General features: G+C 36.5%; 1 protein-coding gene across 4 annotated transcripts; it reads left to right on the forward strand.

Annotated features, from left to right (window-relative positions):
• Nucleotides 1-20,053, forward strand: Lis-1 (LisH and WD40 domain-containing Lis-1). 4 transcript variants are annotated; one of them, XM_045760317.2, is made up of 11 exons: nucleotides 16-153; nucleotides 2,154-2,190; nucleotides 4,742-4,840; nucleotides 6,709-6,862; nucleotides 7,712-7,858; nucleotides 8,471-8,627; nucleotides 9,401-9,575; nucleotides 11,370-11,505; nucleotides 13,003-13,158; nucleotides 13,835-14,030; nucleotides 15,578-20,053. In XM_045760317.2, the coding sequence occupies exons 3-11, from the start codon at nucleotides 4,803-4,805 to the stop codon at nucleotides 15,649-15,651; spliced, it is 1,233 nt and encodes a 410-aa protein (XP_045616273.1). In that variant the 5' UTR covers nucleotides 16-153; nucleotides 2,154-2,190; nucleotides 4,742-4,802; the 3' UTR covers nucleotides 15,652-20,053. The 4 variants fall into 4 exon arrangements, with proteins under 4 accessions (XP_045616271.1, XP_045616273.1, XP_045616270.1 ...); XM_045760314.2 differs by lacking the exon at nucleotides 16-153 and adding an exon at nucleotides 278-329; XM_045760315.2 differs by lacking the exon at nucleotides 2,154-2,190 and having other exon boundaries at nucleotides 1-153.
• The last annotated feature ends 134 nt before the right edge of the window (nucleotides 20,054-20,187 follow it).

The following is a 20,187-nucleotide window of genomic DNA, read 5'->3' on the forward strand; positions in this document are numbered from 1 at the left end:
AGGAGAACCATCGCGCCAGTCCGGCTCTCCACCCGATCGATCTCGCGGAGTCTCGTCGAGAGCGAGAGTTTCTCCCACAGCAAAATAATACTTGACCCAACGAAACGAACGTATTTGACGGTGTTTTTGTGCGTAACCTTCTTATGCTATAAAGTAAGTAGTGGGAGGACGGTGGTGGTGGTGGAGTGTGGCAGCAGGAGGGCCAGGAGGGCCAGAGAGGGCCGCCCAGCTCCACTCTGGCAGACAAATAGGTAGAGACAAATATTGGATGACTCATTGGAAAAGGGCGAAGATGGCCCCGAATGTCAGCTGGAGCGGCGGTGTTTGTGGTGAGGGTGTGTGCTGGGGGGCCAGGGTGGAGGTCTGGGTCTGTGGGCGAGGGCTCTGGGGTCATGTGGGGGTCCAGGCCCTGCTGGGGGTCTCGAGGGGTCAGCCAGGCAGATGGTAATTCATATCAGGTGGAGGTAGTTTAGTTTAGTTTATTATGCACCCCATACCCAACTTGTGGGTGGTAGTGGAAAGGGTTATAGAGGCATATAATGGGCTCAGGGACTGAACCCCGTCATTCATTTGGCTAAACAAGTTACAGTCTTGATGAGCTAGTTGCAAGATTCATTGCACAATCTTCACATCAAAAATGGGCTCGAAAATGACCAGAAGTACAGTTTCTAAGTTAACCAACTGACATATGTGGAGAGCTAGTGTCGTAATTGATGTGTTTGTCCTGCACACCGCCCCCGTCCGGTGGGCAGCGGTGGATAGGTTACAGTCACTTAGTTACTACCTACAGTTAGTAAACTGGGGATATTTGGCTATGATTTCTGGCAGCAGATCATTTTTAATTAAATATTGACACATCTCTTGAATATTTGTTAAAAGAGTTGTTTCTTAAGTCGTGTATCTTTTCGCACTCCATCACGTAGTGACGGAGGGCGTGTGAATATTTTTGTTGACAGTTTACATTTGGTCAGTTCTACATTGGCAGATAATAAAAATTCCCAGGTGGAAGATTATTAGGTGGAGATGAATTATTATAATGCTGCTCACGGCGTCAGGGTGTATTCGCTTGGTAACATTTACGTCCCGATCCCTCGTTTTCGGAGATTGTATGAAATACGACTGACGTTGTATTATGAGGTTATTTAAGTGACAGACGTGTTCGTCTTTAAGATTCAAGGTGGAAAAGATTACTGTTGTTGACCTTGCTTGGAGTGAGAGATCCCTGCTCTGAACACCTGTCACACCTGCTTCCTTGTTGTATCACAGTCTTGTCATGTGGTTCTTGCAGCAGATCTGAACAAATATAATTAGGTATATATTGATTGTTGCCACTGAAGGCGGCTAGTTTATTGTGCACCCCATACTCATCCTGTGAGCGGTAGTGCAAAAGCATTACAGAGGGCACAAAAGGTCTTTATCAGACCTCATCTTAGATTATTACATAAACAATTTCATCTATCCTTCACACCTTATAGTTACAGAGAAAGTGCTATTTCAAGAGCTATATATTTACAGTAAGTCATCATATGGCTTCTCTTCCTAATGTGTTGGATGTGGTACAGTTTACTTGAAGTGCGTTACGTGGTACCGTGCCCGTACTATGTATAGAATCTCTTGATTGGTGAAGTGAGCAGCCATTACTGCTGTCTCCCAGAAATTTATTTAACATGTCACCTACTTGTGAATTTGTTGATTCATTATAATGTGTTGGTACTGAGGTGATAATGCTGCAAGTAATGCCACTTGTACCGCTGTTACATGAGCTTAAAAAAATGTTAGTTTTTTGACAGTGACAAAGAATGGCACTCTGCCACCTTGGCTCCACTCAACATAAGCTAACTAAACTAAGTCGGCCTATGCTAACCAGCTAAATAATCGATTTCTTAACTATATAAATACTGAATATAATTGTTTAATCTTTGCATTTATTGTACTCTATATTCTACAATAATTCCATTTAAGGATATAATTTTATAATATTGTACCATTCATATATATTGTATACAGTATTTTATATATAGGAGGAATTGATGAATTCCCCCAAAAATTAGTTAGGCCTGTTTTTTTATATGAATAATTAGTTTTATTTTGTCCAAGTGTTTTGATCAGTGAATATAATGAAGTATGCAAATTTTTTCTTTCTTCCTTGCAAGGCAACCAGAACCAGTCAGGAGTACTGTATTCAGTGGTGTAAGTTTACCATAACATATCAACTAAATGTTGTGATCGTTATAATTTTGTGTACTCGGTGTATGGATGTCTTAGGCATTTTAAGTTTTGGAAGTATTTTTTTCAAAGTTAATTGCTTCATTACTATTTTTTTTATATATTTTGGCATGCTTGTTAAGGTAAGGAATGCTTCTTGTTATGAAGTTTAAATAGGCATCATTGTGTACTCATTTTTCATAAGATAATGTAAGAAATTTATTTTGTAATACAAGCAGCACTTGATGTTTATTAGAGATGATTATTTTATATAATAATATAGATCAGTTTTGTAATAAAGGCATTTTAAGACAGCACTACAAATAAGCAGGAAAAAAAGTGTTCATTCCAATGTCATTTTGTAGGATCTCTTAAAATTCATATCACAAATCTTGAAATAAACTTACTACAGTATAACATTTTTGTTTTGGTCCACTGAGAAGGTCGATACAAATACCTTGATGTTTTAATATTTGTCCACAGTGCAACTTGAACATTTTCAGATCTTGCCAGAATTTTGTGGTGAAAATGTGTATTAATTCAGATTGAATTAATCTTGGGAAGCATATCAAGGTTTGTTATTTGTTTACAGCAGTCTGAATTTAAGAAGTTGTGTATGCAAATATTAAAACATGTCTAAAGATATGCAGCACACTAATTACTTCAATGCTTGGGAACATATTTCTTATAAATCTCTCAGGTTGAATACTAATGACCAGTAACTGTTTTATCTCTTATACAGTGCTGTATATATGGTTGCCTATTAACAAATATCAGGTCCAGTCTTTATAAAGATCTATTAAAGTTTTCTCTGAACGGACAAGGTGGTTTTTTTTTATAACTTCCAATTTGGCACATGTGAAATATACAGTATATGAACTGTGACCGTTTTATGCCCACTTTAGGTGAACATTTTATTTTGTTAGGATTGGCTGACAGCTTGTGGCTTTATCCTAGTCAGGCTCTGGTGGCTACCCATCACATGAGTAAGTGAAATTAAGATTTTACTAAATAGATGCAGCCAATGAGCATGAGAAATATGAGAGTATGAATGGTCTTAACTGTTCTAATCAATTTTTTTAAGACTATTAGATGGTTTTAACTTTCAGAAAGAGTTGGGGGGGGTTAAGTCATTGAGCATAGTTCGAACAAATTTATGGTTTGTTTACATTTTGAGTTTAACATGTTCATTTCTTGATACTGATGGCATGTATCTGCATGCAAACTCATGCAGAACTGAGTGACTGAGTTAAGCCAAAAAATGATCTTCATTTTTTACCCAAAATAGAAGTGGTGTTAAATCCCCGAGTCAGGGTACTGTTAATGTTAAACTATAAGCTGTAGTCACCTCAATTATCACAGCTAGTTAAGTGAGGTGAATGTGTGGTGGGTGGCAGCATGCTCACCAGGTACAACTGCTGAAAATTTGAGCAAGTCACCTCTGCAAGCATTGACATGCAAGTCGGATGATGTCACTTCCATCCTAAGCCTTGTATGGCAAACTTGGCTGCTGGGTGTGTGTGTGTGTGTTAACCAGTCTTGCATGATAACTGGCATAAATATTGAGGTAGTAATATTTCAAAATGATAAAAGCTTCCCCTGGTTTATATGGTTCATTGGGAATGTGTTAATTTCTTTAATGAAATTTCTATTGATAAACTGTTGTATGCATAGTAGGTGCTGCAATACCTTGTCTTCCCCATTACACCAATTATTGTGCATTTTTGTTTTGTTTTATAACATGGCAAGAATATAGTGTGACGTGTTATGTGAGGATATAAAAACAAACATTACAGTATATAGATGTGGTGAGGTGGCAACAGGTATGGGTTGAAAAAAGTGACACGATATTGTAACAATTCTCTCTTGAGGATTAAGTACAGGCATTCATGCTCACTATTATGCGATGTAAATAGTCTTGTTTTATTATATTCAATGACCAGAATAGGGAAAGAATTAGCAATTTTAATGGCATAAACAATTTAGTTACTGTAGTTTGGATTTATAAAACGTTAAATAACCAATAGTTACGGCAACATTTATTGGAAAATGCTCAAATACTGGGGGCTTCACTGTATCTTGGCTGACCCAATTAAATTCCAAGTACAATTTCCTATTATGACTAGTTACTGGCATTGTACTCTGGCATCTTTTGCTGATTCCAGACTTGTTAACAAGAAGGCAGAATATATTATTAGTAGCTATTCTGGGACTGATGGCATTATTCCATATGTGCGTCCTACACCAATGTCATTAAATCGTGTAACCAGAAAGGTACGGTACTAAAGCTTTTTCTAATCAGTTAATCTAATTAATAATATATTTTTTGAGGTGCTACTATTAAGGTAATTAGATTTAATGTTGTCCTGTGTGGAACATCCATGACACCACCCTCAAGCTGTAGGGGCGGGGGGCACCCATATACAGATATATTACATCATGGTAGATCATATACTTATTAGTAATTTTTTATTTAAAAAAAAAAATGTGTACTGTACAGTATTGTATGTATTAATGCACAGAACTATTTCTTCAGGTATGGAAGTGTAAGAAGTGTTACCCACGTGTTGATTGGTTCCACAGTAAAACCTACGATCATGAAAATGGTTTTGTCACAGCGTCAAAGAGAGGAACTGTAAGCATTAATGTGTTTTCCCAATATGAGTGATTTAACATTGGTAGAGAGCCTCTTGGGACTTGGTTGATTATAGAAGCGATACTGTTTGTTCTTTGACTACCCTCATGCTGTAGTGCCACTTGGTGGTCTCACTACCCTCATGCTGTAGTGCCACTTGGTGGTCTCACTACCCTCATGCTGTAGTGCCACTTGGTTTACCCGTGTTCATTACAGTGACCTCATTTTAAACCATGATAACACACCCACTTCCCTGCAACACCATCACAACATAATATGGTTGCCGGCACAAAGAAAGCACATTAACGTGATAATATCGGTGAGAATATCAGTAGAAACAATGAGAAGCATTATTAAACCTGTGCTCTGGGTACTCCCAAGCAATATGATCTTCAAAACACAATAACCATATCACCACCACCTTCCCTCTTCACATTTCCCATTAAAGTATCACATAGCACCTTATTGCTGCCTAAATTCCTTGCTCTACTAATTACAGCACTTTATTCCGAGATATGCATGTTTAAGGATTCCTCATGACGGCTCTGTTTGAAACACTATTGTGTAGTGGAATGTGAACGTATGAAGTGTTTATAAACCAAATTCCCATTTACATTTATTTGCTTGTACAATAATATTTTGGCCACTTGAAAGTGAGAGGAGGTACTGTATTATATATTGAACAGGGTACTGTCTCAGTGGTGTGATATTACAGAGCTGATGGCAGATACACTGAATGCTCACTAATTTGACCTTCACTAACCTGGATCACCTGGTAACTCTGGGCCAAAATTATGTTTTGAGTTAGTGTTTTCATTAGGACAAAGTTAAAAATATGGGGCTTGGTGAAAATGAAAGGAAGGAAGACATGTATGATTGGGCTAAAGTTTAGTGAGAGGTTAAGCAGTCTTCTTTGAATAATGATTCTTGGTGCCTTCTTTTAATTATTAATTTGAAAAATGCTTGAAGAAAAGGCTGAGTTTCAGCTAATGACCTTGAAGATTCAGTAGTTAGACTGGTTAGAAAGTGATGCTAATGACCCAGGTTATTGTATAATGTCTGAAGATGAGTTTGCTCAGATCATTATGAGCATGGTGAAGAAATGTGAATTGAATTAAAAGTAAGTGTCGACTCCAAAATATTGATAAAATTATGCTTCCAACACCGACAACTCAGATGTTGAAGTTTATGCAGTAATTTATGCAAGGTAAAGAAGTGGTCATCAAGGAGGCCAATGAAAAACCAAAGAAAAAAAGGGGTCAAACCAAAATAGATGCATAATTGATAAGATTTTCAAGTGAAGCTTCAACCTGTAAAGCCATGGCATCTGGCAGTGAAAACCAAGTTTGTCGGCCACTTGTTAGTTTATACAAGGGCTGGGTAACACTGTAGGTTAAGTTGCTAATAGGCATGTTGTATATTATTTGATAAAATATATTACAGTATTAAAGTCCTTCAGTTCAAGTGTTTATTGTACATGCTATATTTCTGAACCCTAAAGTTAAGTGCAATACTGTATTCAAATTTGAGGATGATAGACATCTTTGAACTCTTCCAAAATTAGAATTTATTTGAGTTAAATTTGGTTAATGTCTGTGAAGAAGTTGACATGATGTAAACCTCTTACTAATGCACATTACAGTGTGAGGAAATCATTTATATTTGTTGCAGACAAATAAAAACACAAACAGGAATTGAGTAATTTGGATCTGCACGTTTCCAGATTGAAGTTGATCCCATGTGGTCGGAAATAAGGGGCGTTCAGTGTGTATTGGTGCAGCCTTAAAAATTACTAATGGATTAATATTTTATTTTAGTTGGAATGTTGACATTTTTGTAATTAAATTGTTTATATTTCTCTTCTTTAGGAATAAAGCCATAGCTGACTATTTATGCAGCAATGGCTACATGGATGCGTTGGAAGCCTTCAAGAATGAGGCAGACATGCCAGGCGAGATTGAAAGAAAATATGCTGGGCTTCTTGAAAAAAAATGGTGCTCAGTTATTAGACTTCAGAAAAAGGCAAGTACTGTACTTTTGTATTTGTTTGTGTACTGTACTAGAGTATTACATGCAATACTTCTGACATTACCCACTTCAGTGTGAAAAGATGTTACCCCTTGAGATCCCTAAGCACATACTTAACATTGCCTGATGTATGTTAAATTCATTGCTGACATTAGTAGGGTTTTCTAGTGATTTTTAACCCTCTATTTCAATCTTAACTGTTGATGTATAACACTCAAATCTATCTTAGTACTAATCAATACTGCCTTATGTAAGGTTCTATTTTGCCTTATATTAGTTTTAAATCATATTTATTAAGTGGACTTGTCCTTTAACTTTGTTTATGTGGGACTTTTAAGATCTAAATACTGTAAAACCAAAGTAATTTGAATCTAATTGCATATTTTTTTTTTTTTTTTTTTAGGGATATTCCTGTGCGGGCCCTAAGCCTCTGGCTGGCCCACTAAGTATTCTTGTTTCTGTTTTACTTGGGCAGAATATGAGTATTTATGACTCGTAATTGCATACTTGACATGGACATTTTAATTAAATTGGTTCCTGTTACTCATAACTGATGAACTTGAAATTTGCTACTCTTTAAGTATTATGGCAAAAGTCATTACTGAAACTTGGTAATATATGCAATTGCATTTTTGTGTTTTTTTGACACTGCTAAACCTAGGGAGGAATTTTTTGGGCCATTCTTGTTTATGCCATGTGCTTCATGAAGATTTACAGTAAAAAGAAGCGTAATGAACGAGTGAATTAAGTTGTTAAATAATTTCAGTTTATTTAATTACAGTATGGTAGACTTGAGGGGCAGGCATGGCTTCAGTTAATGGATACTTTTGTCTTCCATCATAGGTAATGGAACTAGAAGTAAAGTTAAATGAAGCTGAAAGGGAATACATTGCCGGTGCTCCCACGCGAGACAAACGATCGCCGTCCGAATGGATTCCACGACCCCCAGAGAAGTACAGCCTCACAGGGCACAGGGCACCAGTTACAAGGGTAAGAACGCCATTGCTTGATTCTCATATTAGTTTATTATTGGACTCGTTAGAATATAATACTAACGTCACACACGCACACAACAGTGGACAGTGAGACTACAAAAAATACTGTATAAAACTTTTTGAGTTCAGCTGTTACTTTGTGCTTCAGGTATCTGGATAATCCATAATCTGAGGGCTCAATTTTTATTATTATATTTCTAATAAGAAAAGACACTTCCCAATACTGAGTACTTTACCAATAAAAATATAAAAATTGGTTTGTTCCATATATACCAAAACATTAATCTTCATATTTAATAAATAGCTAAAGTAGATAGCTACTTATTAAAAATAAATATAAAATAAAATAAAAATAAATAAATAAAAAATAAAAGTAAATAAATAGCTCCCCATTTCATAAACATTGTCCCTTAATCCCTTAATGTCCTGCTCTTCACACAGATAGTCAGACTTTTCTACAATTTGATGATAACTTTACCTCTAAGAAAATCTCTTGTCTTTTGAGCAGTTCTTACTGTCAAGTATTTTGTCTTGATCGTATTTAAACTTAAGAGTAAAAGAGTGGCAAGAAATTGTTAAATTAATGTAACTCGAATCTGTTTTTCAGGTAATTTTCCACCCGATGTATTCAGTGATGGTGTCATCAAGTGAAGACGGTACTATCAAGGTTTGGGATTACGAAACTGGAGATTATGAAAAGACATTAAAAGGTCACACTGATAGCATTCAGGACATAGCATTTGACCATAGTGGCAAGTTCCTAGGTATGTGTACAAATGTCAACATGTGTGGAGTGTAGTAGTGTTAGGTTGCTGGTTGCTTGTCCATGATGCTCTTTGTGAAAAGGGCGAGAATGGGCAGATATCCGTTTGAATCTTTCATGTGTTAAATCCTCTTTATTTTCTCTATATTCCTCCTCCTTTGGAATGCTGCATTTTCTTCTTGTAAGAGGTAGGGGGGGGGGGAGGGAGCTGGGAATTGTATTCTGATTAGAGAACAATTCAGGGTTGCTTGCTAAGTGTATTGGGTTGACCTTAATGATTGTAATCAAGTACCTAGGTATCTCAAATCTGGAAAATTCAGATCTGAATTTGTTTCCGTAACCATTAAATTTGTCTACTCAAAAAGGATTCAAGACTGCTAGTTATTTGATACTTTTTTTTTATTTTTACAAAATCACCCTTGTAATACTTAAAAAAAAGTCTTTATTTTTACAAAGATTTTTACAAAGTCACTCTTGTAATACTAAAAAAAATTTGGAAGGCAATGTAGCAGAGGTATCTGATGTATCATGGATAGATATCTTAATTCATAAATATCTGTATATAAATAATTACTTTAATCTGCAAAATTAATGTTCATTGTACTTACACACAATGCTAATATGTTAATACAGTAATTATAATGGAATAGTTTTTCTAGTAATGATCATACATGTAATAATTTGGATATTACATTTATAATGCAAGCATGCCAGAGGCATTTCTTGATTACCAAAGTATTGCATAGTATATATGTTCTCTTTATTTTCCCCCAGTCTCATGTAGTGCTGATATGTCAATCAAACTGTGGGACTTTTCATCATACGAGTGTGTCAAGACGATGCACGGCCACGACCACAATGTGTCCTCGGTCACTTTCATGCCCTCGGGAGATTATCTCTTGAGTTCCTCCAGAGATAAGACCATTAAAATGTGGGAGGTGGCTACAGGGTGAGTATGTGTTAATAATAATGAGTGTTTTGTTTACATTTTATTGTGTACTGTACTTGTCTGTTGTTAACTTTGATATTATCTGCATGACTGTTATCTTCACTCACTTTTTAGTGTCAAGCTTCCTCTTGTCATAATTATCTTGTGGCTTAATTGGATAGCCTAAAGTGTCTGCCCCATATTTGTTTTTCCACTCATGAGGTAGGGGAGGCAAAAGGGCTGAGAACTAGGTAATGGGTATTAATAGTTATGATTTTGGATTGCACTAAATTTGGTGAACACAGTTCGTTCCTTGAGGTATTTCGTACGACCTGGTATTGGTCAAAGATTTAGGTGTAAGACACCCCTGTAACAAATCTCTTCATAATAAACACAACTCTTTTTTTCTACTTGATCTCTTATTCTCATTGCTTCTCATGTGTCTACAGCTTCAATGCCTTAGCTTTCTGCTATAGGATGGCCACAACAGATGTTTTTTCTGGAGACTCTTATCTCTCGCATACACACTTCCCCCTCTTCCCCACCTTCACACTTTGTTGTTCTTTTCATCTTTTCACCTCCAACATACTAGTCATCTGTTTCTATCATATGATTCCTTTATTTCACCCTTTAAACTATATTCTTGTTAACAATTCTCAGTCATTCTATTAACATGTCCATTCCATCACGATGTCTTGTGCTTCTCACACAACTACTCAACATTTTAATCCCTCGGTCATTTAAGTCGTATCATATCTCGTACTCTCTCATTTCCATTCCCATACCACATAAACCACCTGCTTTTCCTAAAGATTTAATTTCCACTGTTTGTACTCTTGAGCATTCTACCCCTCTCTATTCCAAGGCTTCAATTTCGTATGTTAGGCTTTGGAAGTAGTATGTCTTGTATCTTAACCTTCCTTGCTTTTATTAACTGTACTCCTCCTATTCATTATCCTCTTTATTTCATGCCATACTCCCATTTTTATCTAGCACTGCTTCCATGTATTTAAAACTTGCTGCCTCTTCCAGTATAACTTCCCCCACTTCAAATTGCCATGTCTTGCTACTATAGGGCTCTACAAAATCCACAACATGCCATTTTGGTCTCTCAGATGGCATAACATTGCTTAGTAAAGTTTGTGCTTGGCCCTTTAGCTTGAACCTCATCATGCTCCTCTTCCATTCCTCCCCACTACACTTCAGAAACTTGCAACATATGTTAAGTCGCCCTTGAGAATGTATGTATGCTGAAGGAACTGGCATAAAATTTAATATACTGTACTGTACCTTTATCTTGTAATTTTATTATATTTCTCCTATAGCAGGATCTTCAATATTTCGTAGCTTTATTAACTTTAGTTCATTGTTATTTGATACTATATCAAAATTTTGTGTTTTCACCCTTCATAATGTAATCATTTATATAATTATTCTGGGTCATATTACAGAAAGTGTTCACAAATTTTCTCCTACAAGTACAGTATAAGGAAATGTACATAATATTCCCCTTGTTTCCACTGCCTCTTGTTCACTTTCAGCTTATACTCACTACTAGAGCAAATACGGTACTGTTGTTATTAACCATACAAGTATATATATATATATATTACAAGATGATTAATTAAAGTGTTAAAATTTAAACTTGTATGCCGCTATGATAATAGGGATTAAGTTTTGTCGTTTACAAGATTGTCTTGACATAATGTGTGGGATCTTTGTAGCATATTGTTTGTAAACAGTTCATGGTGGGCTTTCATAACACCTTGTTATTATTAGAGCTTACTTATGAATGCCATTCTACCCTTGTGGCAGATATTGTGTCAAGACATTTACTGGACACCGGGAGTGGGTGAGGATGGTACGAGTGTGCAATGATGGCTCTCTCATTGCATCGTGCTCCAACGACCAGACAGTACGTGTGTGGCTCACAGCTAGTAAGGAATGTAAGGTAAGAAGCATCAGGAAAATTTATGCTGTATCACAGGAATACTTATAATATCAATTGGTTGTAGGTTATTCTTGCAGATGAAGTACTGTATATGCAATTGTTATGCACAACTTTCATTTCAAGTTTCGTTTTTTATTAACAATCTGAATTTGGCAGTTTGAATTATAGTAGAATACAAGAATTGTAATTTAACAAAGTTATTTGCATATTTTACTAATATACTTATAATCATAATTATAATCGATATACTTATTATAATCTCTCTCTCAACCCAAAGCAGTGGCGATAGGAGAGCAAATACACACAGGTAGCATACAAAGACACCCTCCCCCTCTTAATTTAACATACCTTCTACACTACACTACATACTGCAGCATAATGAAGCATATGCTGTCACTCAGGCAATACATTTATAGCAGTACCCCAACAACTGCATACAGCCTCATGTTAAGTGCTTCTTATTAGTAATGTTCATTCAGACGGATTCCATTTAGCATTATTTTCTTCCACTTATCTATCTGTGATACCTTACTCCCTCCTGGGTGCTCCCCATCATGGGATGACCATAGCAGAACCTTCCGAGGGCTCTTTATCACCACACAAGCATGTCGTTCTCTCAAACTCTCGAACCCTTCCCCTTCCCCCCCCCCCAGTCTTTCATATACTTATTGTTGCACACTTCTCTTCAGAGATGTTGGCATCTTTCTATATGCTTCATTTATTACCCCTGTACACCTTTCTCTTTAAAAGAGTCTCATGCATTCTACCGAGATGTCTGCACCACCTAAGTGTGTGTGCTCTTCGTACTCAATCCCTGCTTCCATACATTCATCTTGTCTATTTCCTTGGCCTTTCACTCCATCTTCTTCACTGTAAAGCATATTTACCTGCTGTATCATATGCACTCCTTCATTCTTCTCATGATAGAGCTGAATGACTGCCCGTCCAAGTACTGTACTGACTAGCTCAAATCCCAGAATAATAATAATAATAATAATAATAATTTCTTTACATTTTAACTTCTAACTACACTGAAACATGGGTTGGGGAGCTTTCTTGGGAATTACCCCAAATCTAAATGTTAAAATATTACCCTCCCAGATTTCAAAGTAAAAAACAACGCTTGGTGGGGTTCTGGGAGTTGTTCTACTCCCTAAGCCCGGCCCAAGGCCAGGCTTGACTTGCTAATTGTAATGGTAAAAAACAAGGTAATGCTAATTGCTCTTAAAATCAAGAATAAACTCATCACAAAATCATGAATTAAGACCTAAAAAGCTACACATGTCATTTTCTTACATTTTCACAACTAGCTTGATATAAACGACAGGTTTATGACAATTTTATAAACTTTTATTTAATATTTTTGTGCCTTCATTGCCCCCCAAATTAAAAATTTTACTGTACAGTATTTGGGATAATTTACTTTTTCCCTATCGTTCAAATCTATAACTATAGATTTGATATTGATTATTTATTGATGCCATTTTTGTTCTTTAGGCTGAACTGCGAGAGCACGACCATGTAGTAGAGTGCATTGCGTGGTGTGAGGGCAATGCCTGTGCGGCTGTGAATGATGCAGTTGCGACAGATAACCGCAAGCCCAACTACCAGGGTCCCTTCCTGATATCTGGATCACGAGACAAGACTATCAAGGTGAGAATCATTCCTTGAAGGTGATATTTATCCTTGATAATAAACAATGGTTTTGTTTGGTATGCTTGAACTTTAATAGAATGCACAATAACAATTAAAAATGTGTTGCACTTGGTGGCATTATTAATACTTTAGCTGCAGCAGTGTACGAGTGTCGCCAAATTCATAACATTGGCATATTTGTTTTAATGACTGTACTGTATTCTATAGCATATGCGTTCTTGATGCACTTAGTTGCATCACCAATAATGTAAAGTTTCTTGGGCTGAGTCACGTCTGGTGTGAATGGAAACTTAACCGTTAGCAAGTATTAATTCATTAAACATATATGTGCTTCTTCATATTATAACTGCTTGTGAGCAGTAGTTCTGTGTGCAACCTGTCCTCAAAAATAGCCCAAAGCAATTTCTTACAACTGATTTTCCCTCTGTTTATGAATAAAAAGTACTTCATATGTCTCAGTTGTTGACATCTTTTCTCATAGCTTCTCTAACTTTGAATATTCAAGTGCACTTCTTGAAGTGATTAACACTTTAGGCATTTAACTGCACAACTAATAGGTTAAACATGTTCCCTCTATTTACTTTTGATTTTCTAGGTTACTCTATTTTATTTGATAATTACAGGTATGACCGATTTTGTGCTCTATTTTATTTACTTTCCCATATATTTACAGGTATGGGATGTAGGCATTGGTCTGTGCCTCTTCACACTTGTAGGACATGACAACTGGGTCCGAGGCCTGTTAGTACACCCTGGTGGCAAATACATCCTTTCTGCCTCTGATGACAAAACAGTTCGTGTTTGGGATATTAAGAATAAGCGATGCCAAAAGACTCTCGATGCTCACTCTCATTTCTGTACTTCATTAGGTAAGTATTTTTTTGTTTAACCATCGACTTCTTTTTACCCATTTTTCCCAATTGTAGGGGTGCCTTTTTATTTTAGGAAGAATATGATACTGAGTAGTCTAATCATTATTAGTACCCACAATGAGAAAAAAATCCAAACTAAACAAAAAAATCCAGACTTTTGCAAAACCTCATTCTTCATAAGATGTGTGTAGTAATCCTAATGAGTCTTCTCATACAAACATTGCCTTTAACTCCTGCTTCTTCACACTCATTCATTATGGCTGTCCAATTTTTCTGCCTTACCCTTCTTGTGAAATTCATTCGTACTTTACTCGGTCTATCACCCATTTATTCATTAAAACCAAACCATCTTGGTATGCTGTTTTCAGTTTTAATATTTATCGCCTCAAATTTCACATCATTCTAAGAGATTTTCATTCCGTACCACTGCCCATGGAGCATTGTTTATTTGATGAGGTGGTTTGTATGTTCTGATGACCAAAAAGGCAGTGTGTGGGTGGCTTGTGAAACCACTCTTCTGATCGAGAGACAGACTAAAGTGTTTTTGGATCACAGATCCTTATTTCCTCTAGTTTGACTCCCGCTGCAGTTGATTAGAGAGATCTGTCCCTTACCCCAGAAAATTGCATTTGTTGTAGCATCAGTGATCTCTCTTTAGATCCAGAGAAAATAGTCGATCATTTCTTATCCTTGAATGTTTTCCGAAAACTTCACGATATACTGTACAGATTTTTAATTTGTTACTCGAGTTCATCTCGATCCATCTTTGAAGGTAGACACTTTCTCTTTGGTGCAGCCACAACCACCACCACTTCATGCACATTACCAGCTTAGTCATTATAGTTTTCTTGAGGTAATTATACTCTACTTGGTAACCCATTGCAGCACCTGGTAATAACTGCTCCCCCATATACTCGTTACTGCATCGTGCTTGCATCCCTAATCCCTAAGTACATTATATCAGAGACGAGCTTCTTGATTCTCCTAATGCGATGACAAAATATCTACCGCTTTCCTTTTTTTTTTTAATCTGTATTCGTAAATACAAATATTCATTATGTTCAATGTTTCATAGTACAGTATTGTACAAGCAAATTGCAAATGGTACTTCATAATCCTGCTATTGTGCCTAATTTTTTGCATGTTAAGACATTAATTCTTGGTCATGAATGTTGAGTTGGAGTGGATTTTATATTCTTTTAAAAGCTTCCCTTTTACATCCATGCTTCAGATGTTGAAAAAGTTATCAAGATGGAAACAATTATTGCAGGATTAGGTAAATAATTTAAGTTTAGGTTTTAATTTCACTTGTCCATTCACTTAGATTAGTAATGCCTTCTGCATCTTGCAAATTTCCTATTCATTCCCTGATGCTCCAAGTACTCGTCTATTTGTGCTTGCGGGGGGGTTGAGCTTTAGCTCTTTGAGTGGTTGAGTGTTTCCTTCATTTGTCTTAGTGTCCCTTCCATGTCCTATACAGTTTTACTAGTACTGTATAGCACTTTTCCTAATAATTGCCATGACTCGTCTATACCTTTCCGCAGATATGCACCGGAGTGCGCCATACGTAATCACTGGCAGTGTGGATCAAACCATTAAGGTGTGGGAGTGTCGCTAATTCGAAGGTGTGTGAGCAAGCCTCGCCCACCTCTCCCATCAACCTATTGGTTACCCCTTCCTCCTACTGCATTCTGCCATCACTGCTAGAGATATTGATGCTGCTGCTCCCACTCTACCTACAACTGAGCTACTGCCTCTCGTCAACTCTTCCAGCGGTTCTGCCACTCTTGTCCATTCCTAGGTTTATCTTGTGTGGTTGATGTCACGTTCCATCACCACAAACTATTTAGAAGGTAGAAGGTGACCAGTGTGCAGTAAGAGGCAAGTGGCACAATGTGTGTGTGGGAGGAGAGACCCCAAGTAATTTATTATTTTAATTTATTGTTAATATCATGGATGTTATAATGCAAGTACCACCTTCTTGGCAGTAATTAGGGCATGGTTACCAGAAGATGGAGAAGCTCTAGGGTGTGTCCAGGGTGGGTATATAGCACCTGTGTATAGCTGCTTTTGTATTGCGCCTCTTAACATGCACGCATGTGACAGCTGAGGCACTAAACTGCAAAGAGGGCCTGAAGGACGGAGTGAGACGTCCAACCTAGTGATGCGTTGCTAATCGTTCATTATTTTTACGCCAAAGAAGAGAAGAGAGGAGGTGTTTCTTAAAAACCAGTGAATATTAACTTGAAGCTCATTTGTATTTCAGGTGTTACCTGTGATTCATTACCAAGTGTTCAAAGCAAAACTTGGAGGATCGCAAAATTATTTACATTTGTATATACATAGTAGAAGCAAATAGTTACCCAAACGACAACTATATTGTATTGGAAATGAAAACTGGAAGTTAAGGAAGAATGTAGGCAGCAGTATGGTGTTGCTCCGAGTGTGCTGTGTGTCAGGTGGGCGTGGCAGGCTGGGTTTGACTCCTTCCTTCAATAGTTGAAACTTAATGTACATGGGAATTTTTCTTACTCCAATCAATTTCTTTGTAGTGTATATATATATAAATTTAAGCATTAAACTTGGTCAAAAGGCTAAAAATGTGGAAGACAGGATGCTTCACTATATATAAGCAGCCTGTTGCACAGCACAGGACAGTAACATACTTGACCTTGATGTTGGAGTTCAGGAGAGGCTGAAACAGGCGGTCTGGTGCTACATTTGGTGTTTACCTGCTTAATTTGTCTCTAGAAGTAACTGATGCAATTACAACTTGAAGTATGACTTGAAAGATGGTTGGTTCTCGGGTGTAATTTTGTCGTCGTCACTTAATAGTACTCTTTGAGCAGGTTAGTATCTATTACTTTGGTTGTCTCTTATGTCCAGCTAGACTTCTGTAAACCCATCCTTTATTGAGCATCCCAGATGAGAGATGTTAATACTTTATTATTATACTTTATTTTTGTTCTTATTCCCTATTCTCTTCCTTCACTATTACTGCATTTGATGTCAGATGTTTGCAGTGGAACTATTATCGACCTGAGGCACAAAGGGTGCCTTTTTATTATTATTACTAACATGCTGTGATTACCTTATATAGTCTACACTTACAGAGCTTTAGTATATTTTTTGTATTTTTGTACTATTTAACAATGCCATGTGGTCTTGTAATCACACAGGCATCCACTTTTTGTCAATTATCATTTTGTTGTTGATTACTGAGAAGCTGGAAATTCATGGGATATAAACCAAAGGCTTATTGGGTGACCACAGGGAACAACCCAGTAATGGGGTAGTACCAACAGTAGCAAACAGTACCATGACCAAACCTGCCCTGGAATATGCCTTTACCTGTACTGCTGGAGGGGGTCAAATGTGTTGAGCAAACCAGATCGATGCCAATCTAGTTGAGTAAAAGTTGAGACAGATTCTGGCACTGCTCTGTTAACAGAAAATGGCTGCCACTAAGTTTTACACTAAATAAGTATATTGCATAATAAGTTAAAAAAAAATAGTTCATGGATCTCGTGTTAGGTTGATATTGATGACTATATTTGTGTGTGTGTGTTTGCGTGTGTTATGCATGTGTATATAATTGTGTGCATATGAATAACACACTCGATATTCTTTGAACTTTAAACTGTCATCTGTATACTTATACTTACATATACATAAACTGCAAATATATATACAGTATATATACACCCATGTAACACTAGATCTGAGGTATAAGTCATGGTGTTAGTTAAGTGGCAGCCGAGGCAAGTGTCGGTATGTACCGCTTTAGTCATCAGTTGCCTGCTGAGTGTCGTTTTGTCATTTGACTCCCGCTCCTCTCACTAGCGCGTAGCCAAATAGATTGTAAGTGCATTTTGGTGCAGATGGTGTCTTTATTATTATTTTATAATAGATATTTATTTCACCAAGTTGAGTGAAAGTTAATATATTTCTCAAATAAAATTAGACGACATTCAAAGAAATGGAGAATGTTTTGGAGCACAGAAAAGCTGATGCTTTCTCATGAAATTTGGGTACTTAGTGACAGCAAGCTGTAGGCTGGGTCTGTCATCACCTTGGCTGAATCTACTGTTTGTGAAAGGTAATCCTTAGTCTGACCACCCTTAACCCCCCTATAGGCCGGGCGTGTCTACGCAGTGTGTCTATTAACATTGTCTTTCAAGAAGCAGACCAGCTTAACAGTTATATACAGCTTTATTAAGTCATTTTCACATTCCATAGTTTATGGTGAGTGTGTTGCTCATCAGTAAGGTATCGAGTGACTCGAATACAGTAGGATATTTAATCTTTTTTCTGAGTACAAGATTCTTGCTTGGCCTTAAAATTTTTGTCTGTTCCTGAAAGGTAATGTTTGCTGACAGCTTATATTTATGAATAACCCAATTTTTGTCACCACATAGTCACATTACACACACTAATAATGTTGATGTTGATAACGTTGATGATGATATTCAAATTCATGTATCTTATTTATTGTTTCCATAGTCATTTGTGCTGGTAAAGCATTTTACTTTGAAGTGCGAATATAGAAGACAAAGTAGACAATTTGCTTTTTAATCAGAACGTGACGACATTGACGATAAAATCTTACAGTACTCTATTTGTGAAGTTAATTTCCATTTCAGCCTAAATATTAACCATTATTAAACAATGTTTCAGTTTATCGTTGATCTCGTCACGTACCATCCTGTACACTGATAAGCTGACACAACATGCAATGGAAAATTAAGTAGAATCTTAGTGCAAAAACATGCAAAAATCATCATATAACAAACATATAACTGAATTCTGATAACCACTATCACTCCTTCAATGTTTAATTACTTATTCCCTGTAGTTTCTCTTTAGTCAAGCAGGACTGTACTCTTTGACAATATACATACCTAAGCAATCTTTTTAGAAATTCTGTACTGGCAACTTGATCTGTAAATTTTACCCAAGCAGAAATAGTCCAGTAGTGTACTGTATATTGATGCAAGTTATTATTATTAATTGATGAAATAAAGGTAAGTCTGCTGGGTGTTGCTGTAAATGGCAGATCATGTTGATATTTTTTTCCCCTCCTAGTTTTTCAGCAGTCTCGGCTAACTGAAACGCTTGTTTAATTAATCACAAGAGGATCTTGTCAGCAAATCCTCCGAGCGATTTCAGGCACAGATTTATTAGTTCACTTCAGTTTTCAGGTGTTCAGGGCTTCTGCTCTTGCTAGTTTAGAGAGACGTCTCACCCTGAATATGTACAGGCACCCTGATGAGCACACCAAGCTACATTTTTGTTTTGGTTAGCCTTTGTGTATAAAAGTGACCCAAGTTTTCTTATATATACATTAAAATTGATGTTCAGATTGTGTCTTTTAGTAAACCATCAATTACGTATAAATAGAGAAATTTTTTTGCGGATTTAATCACCAGGTTTGGGTTAGTAGTAAGTGAACGATCATTAATGCTTTGTCACATTAGTATTGGTTTTAAATGTGCCGAGTACCTCGCCCTTGAATAAAAGGTATCCCTCAGTCAACATTTCAAAAGATGCACGAGATTTTTTATTTATTATTATTATTTTTTTGGTTGCTTGTAGCTTTTCCCCATTGTCGTTTGCATGTTTGTGCCTCCTTTGTGTGACAATAGGAGCATGTGTACTTCAGTTTTATGAATAACAAAACTATATAAAGTCATGGGACAGTGAAAATGTGTTACCATACGGATTTTTAAAGTAATTAGTGGAACGTTAATGTTGAGCACATGTTGGTAATTATGAAGACCAAGACATTATGGTGTGAATTTGATAATGAAACTTGTTGACCATCAAGGCAGCTTGGAGTAAAAATAATATGGTTTGTAGTACGTATTTTCATAATGGTTTATTTTGATCTATTGGAAATGTTCAATGGGCTTAATGCTTTGTATGAGTTTGTTATTGCTATCCAGTTTGTAAATATTGTCTTTCTCTTTGTACATTTATTCTGTAAACTTAAGTAACGTGAATAAATTCAATGTACACCAGGACTACTTTCTTTTTAATTCCTTTTTTCAGTTTTACTAGTCTTTATTATTATTTGCAGTTTACTAGTCCAATTGTTATGATTCCCACTTGATATAATTTTTGTATGGTTTTTTTGCTCTCCATTTTGTATGGG

The sequence above is a fragment of the Procambarus clarkii genome, chromosome 66, assembly GCF_040958095.1.
Source record: "Procambarus clarkii isolate CNS0578487 chromosome 66, FALCON_Pclarkii_2.0, whole genome shotgun sequence".
NCBI classification, from domain to species: Eukaryota; Metazoa; Arthropoda; class Malacostraca; order Decapoda; family Cambaridae; genus Procambarus; species Procambarus clarkii.

Coding starts and splice junctions, on each gene's coding strand:
- Lis-1 (XM_045760314.2), top strand. CDS start 293: ATGGCCCCGAATGTCAGCTGGAGCGGCGGTGTTTGTG. Junction 4,841..6,708: donor CAGCGTCAAAGAGAGGAACT/GTAAGCATTAAT, acceptor TCTCTTCTTTAG/GAATAAAGCCATAGCTGACT. Junction 13,159..13,834: donor CACGAGACAAGACTATCAAG/GTGAGAATCATT, acceptor ATATATTTACAG/GTATGGGATGTAGGCATTGG.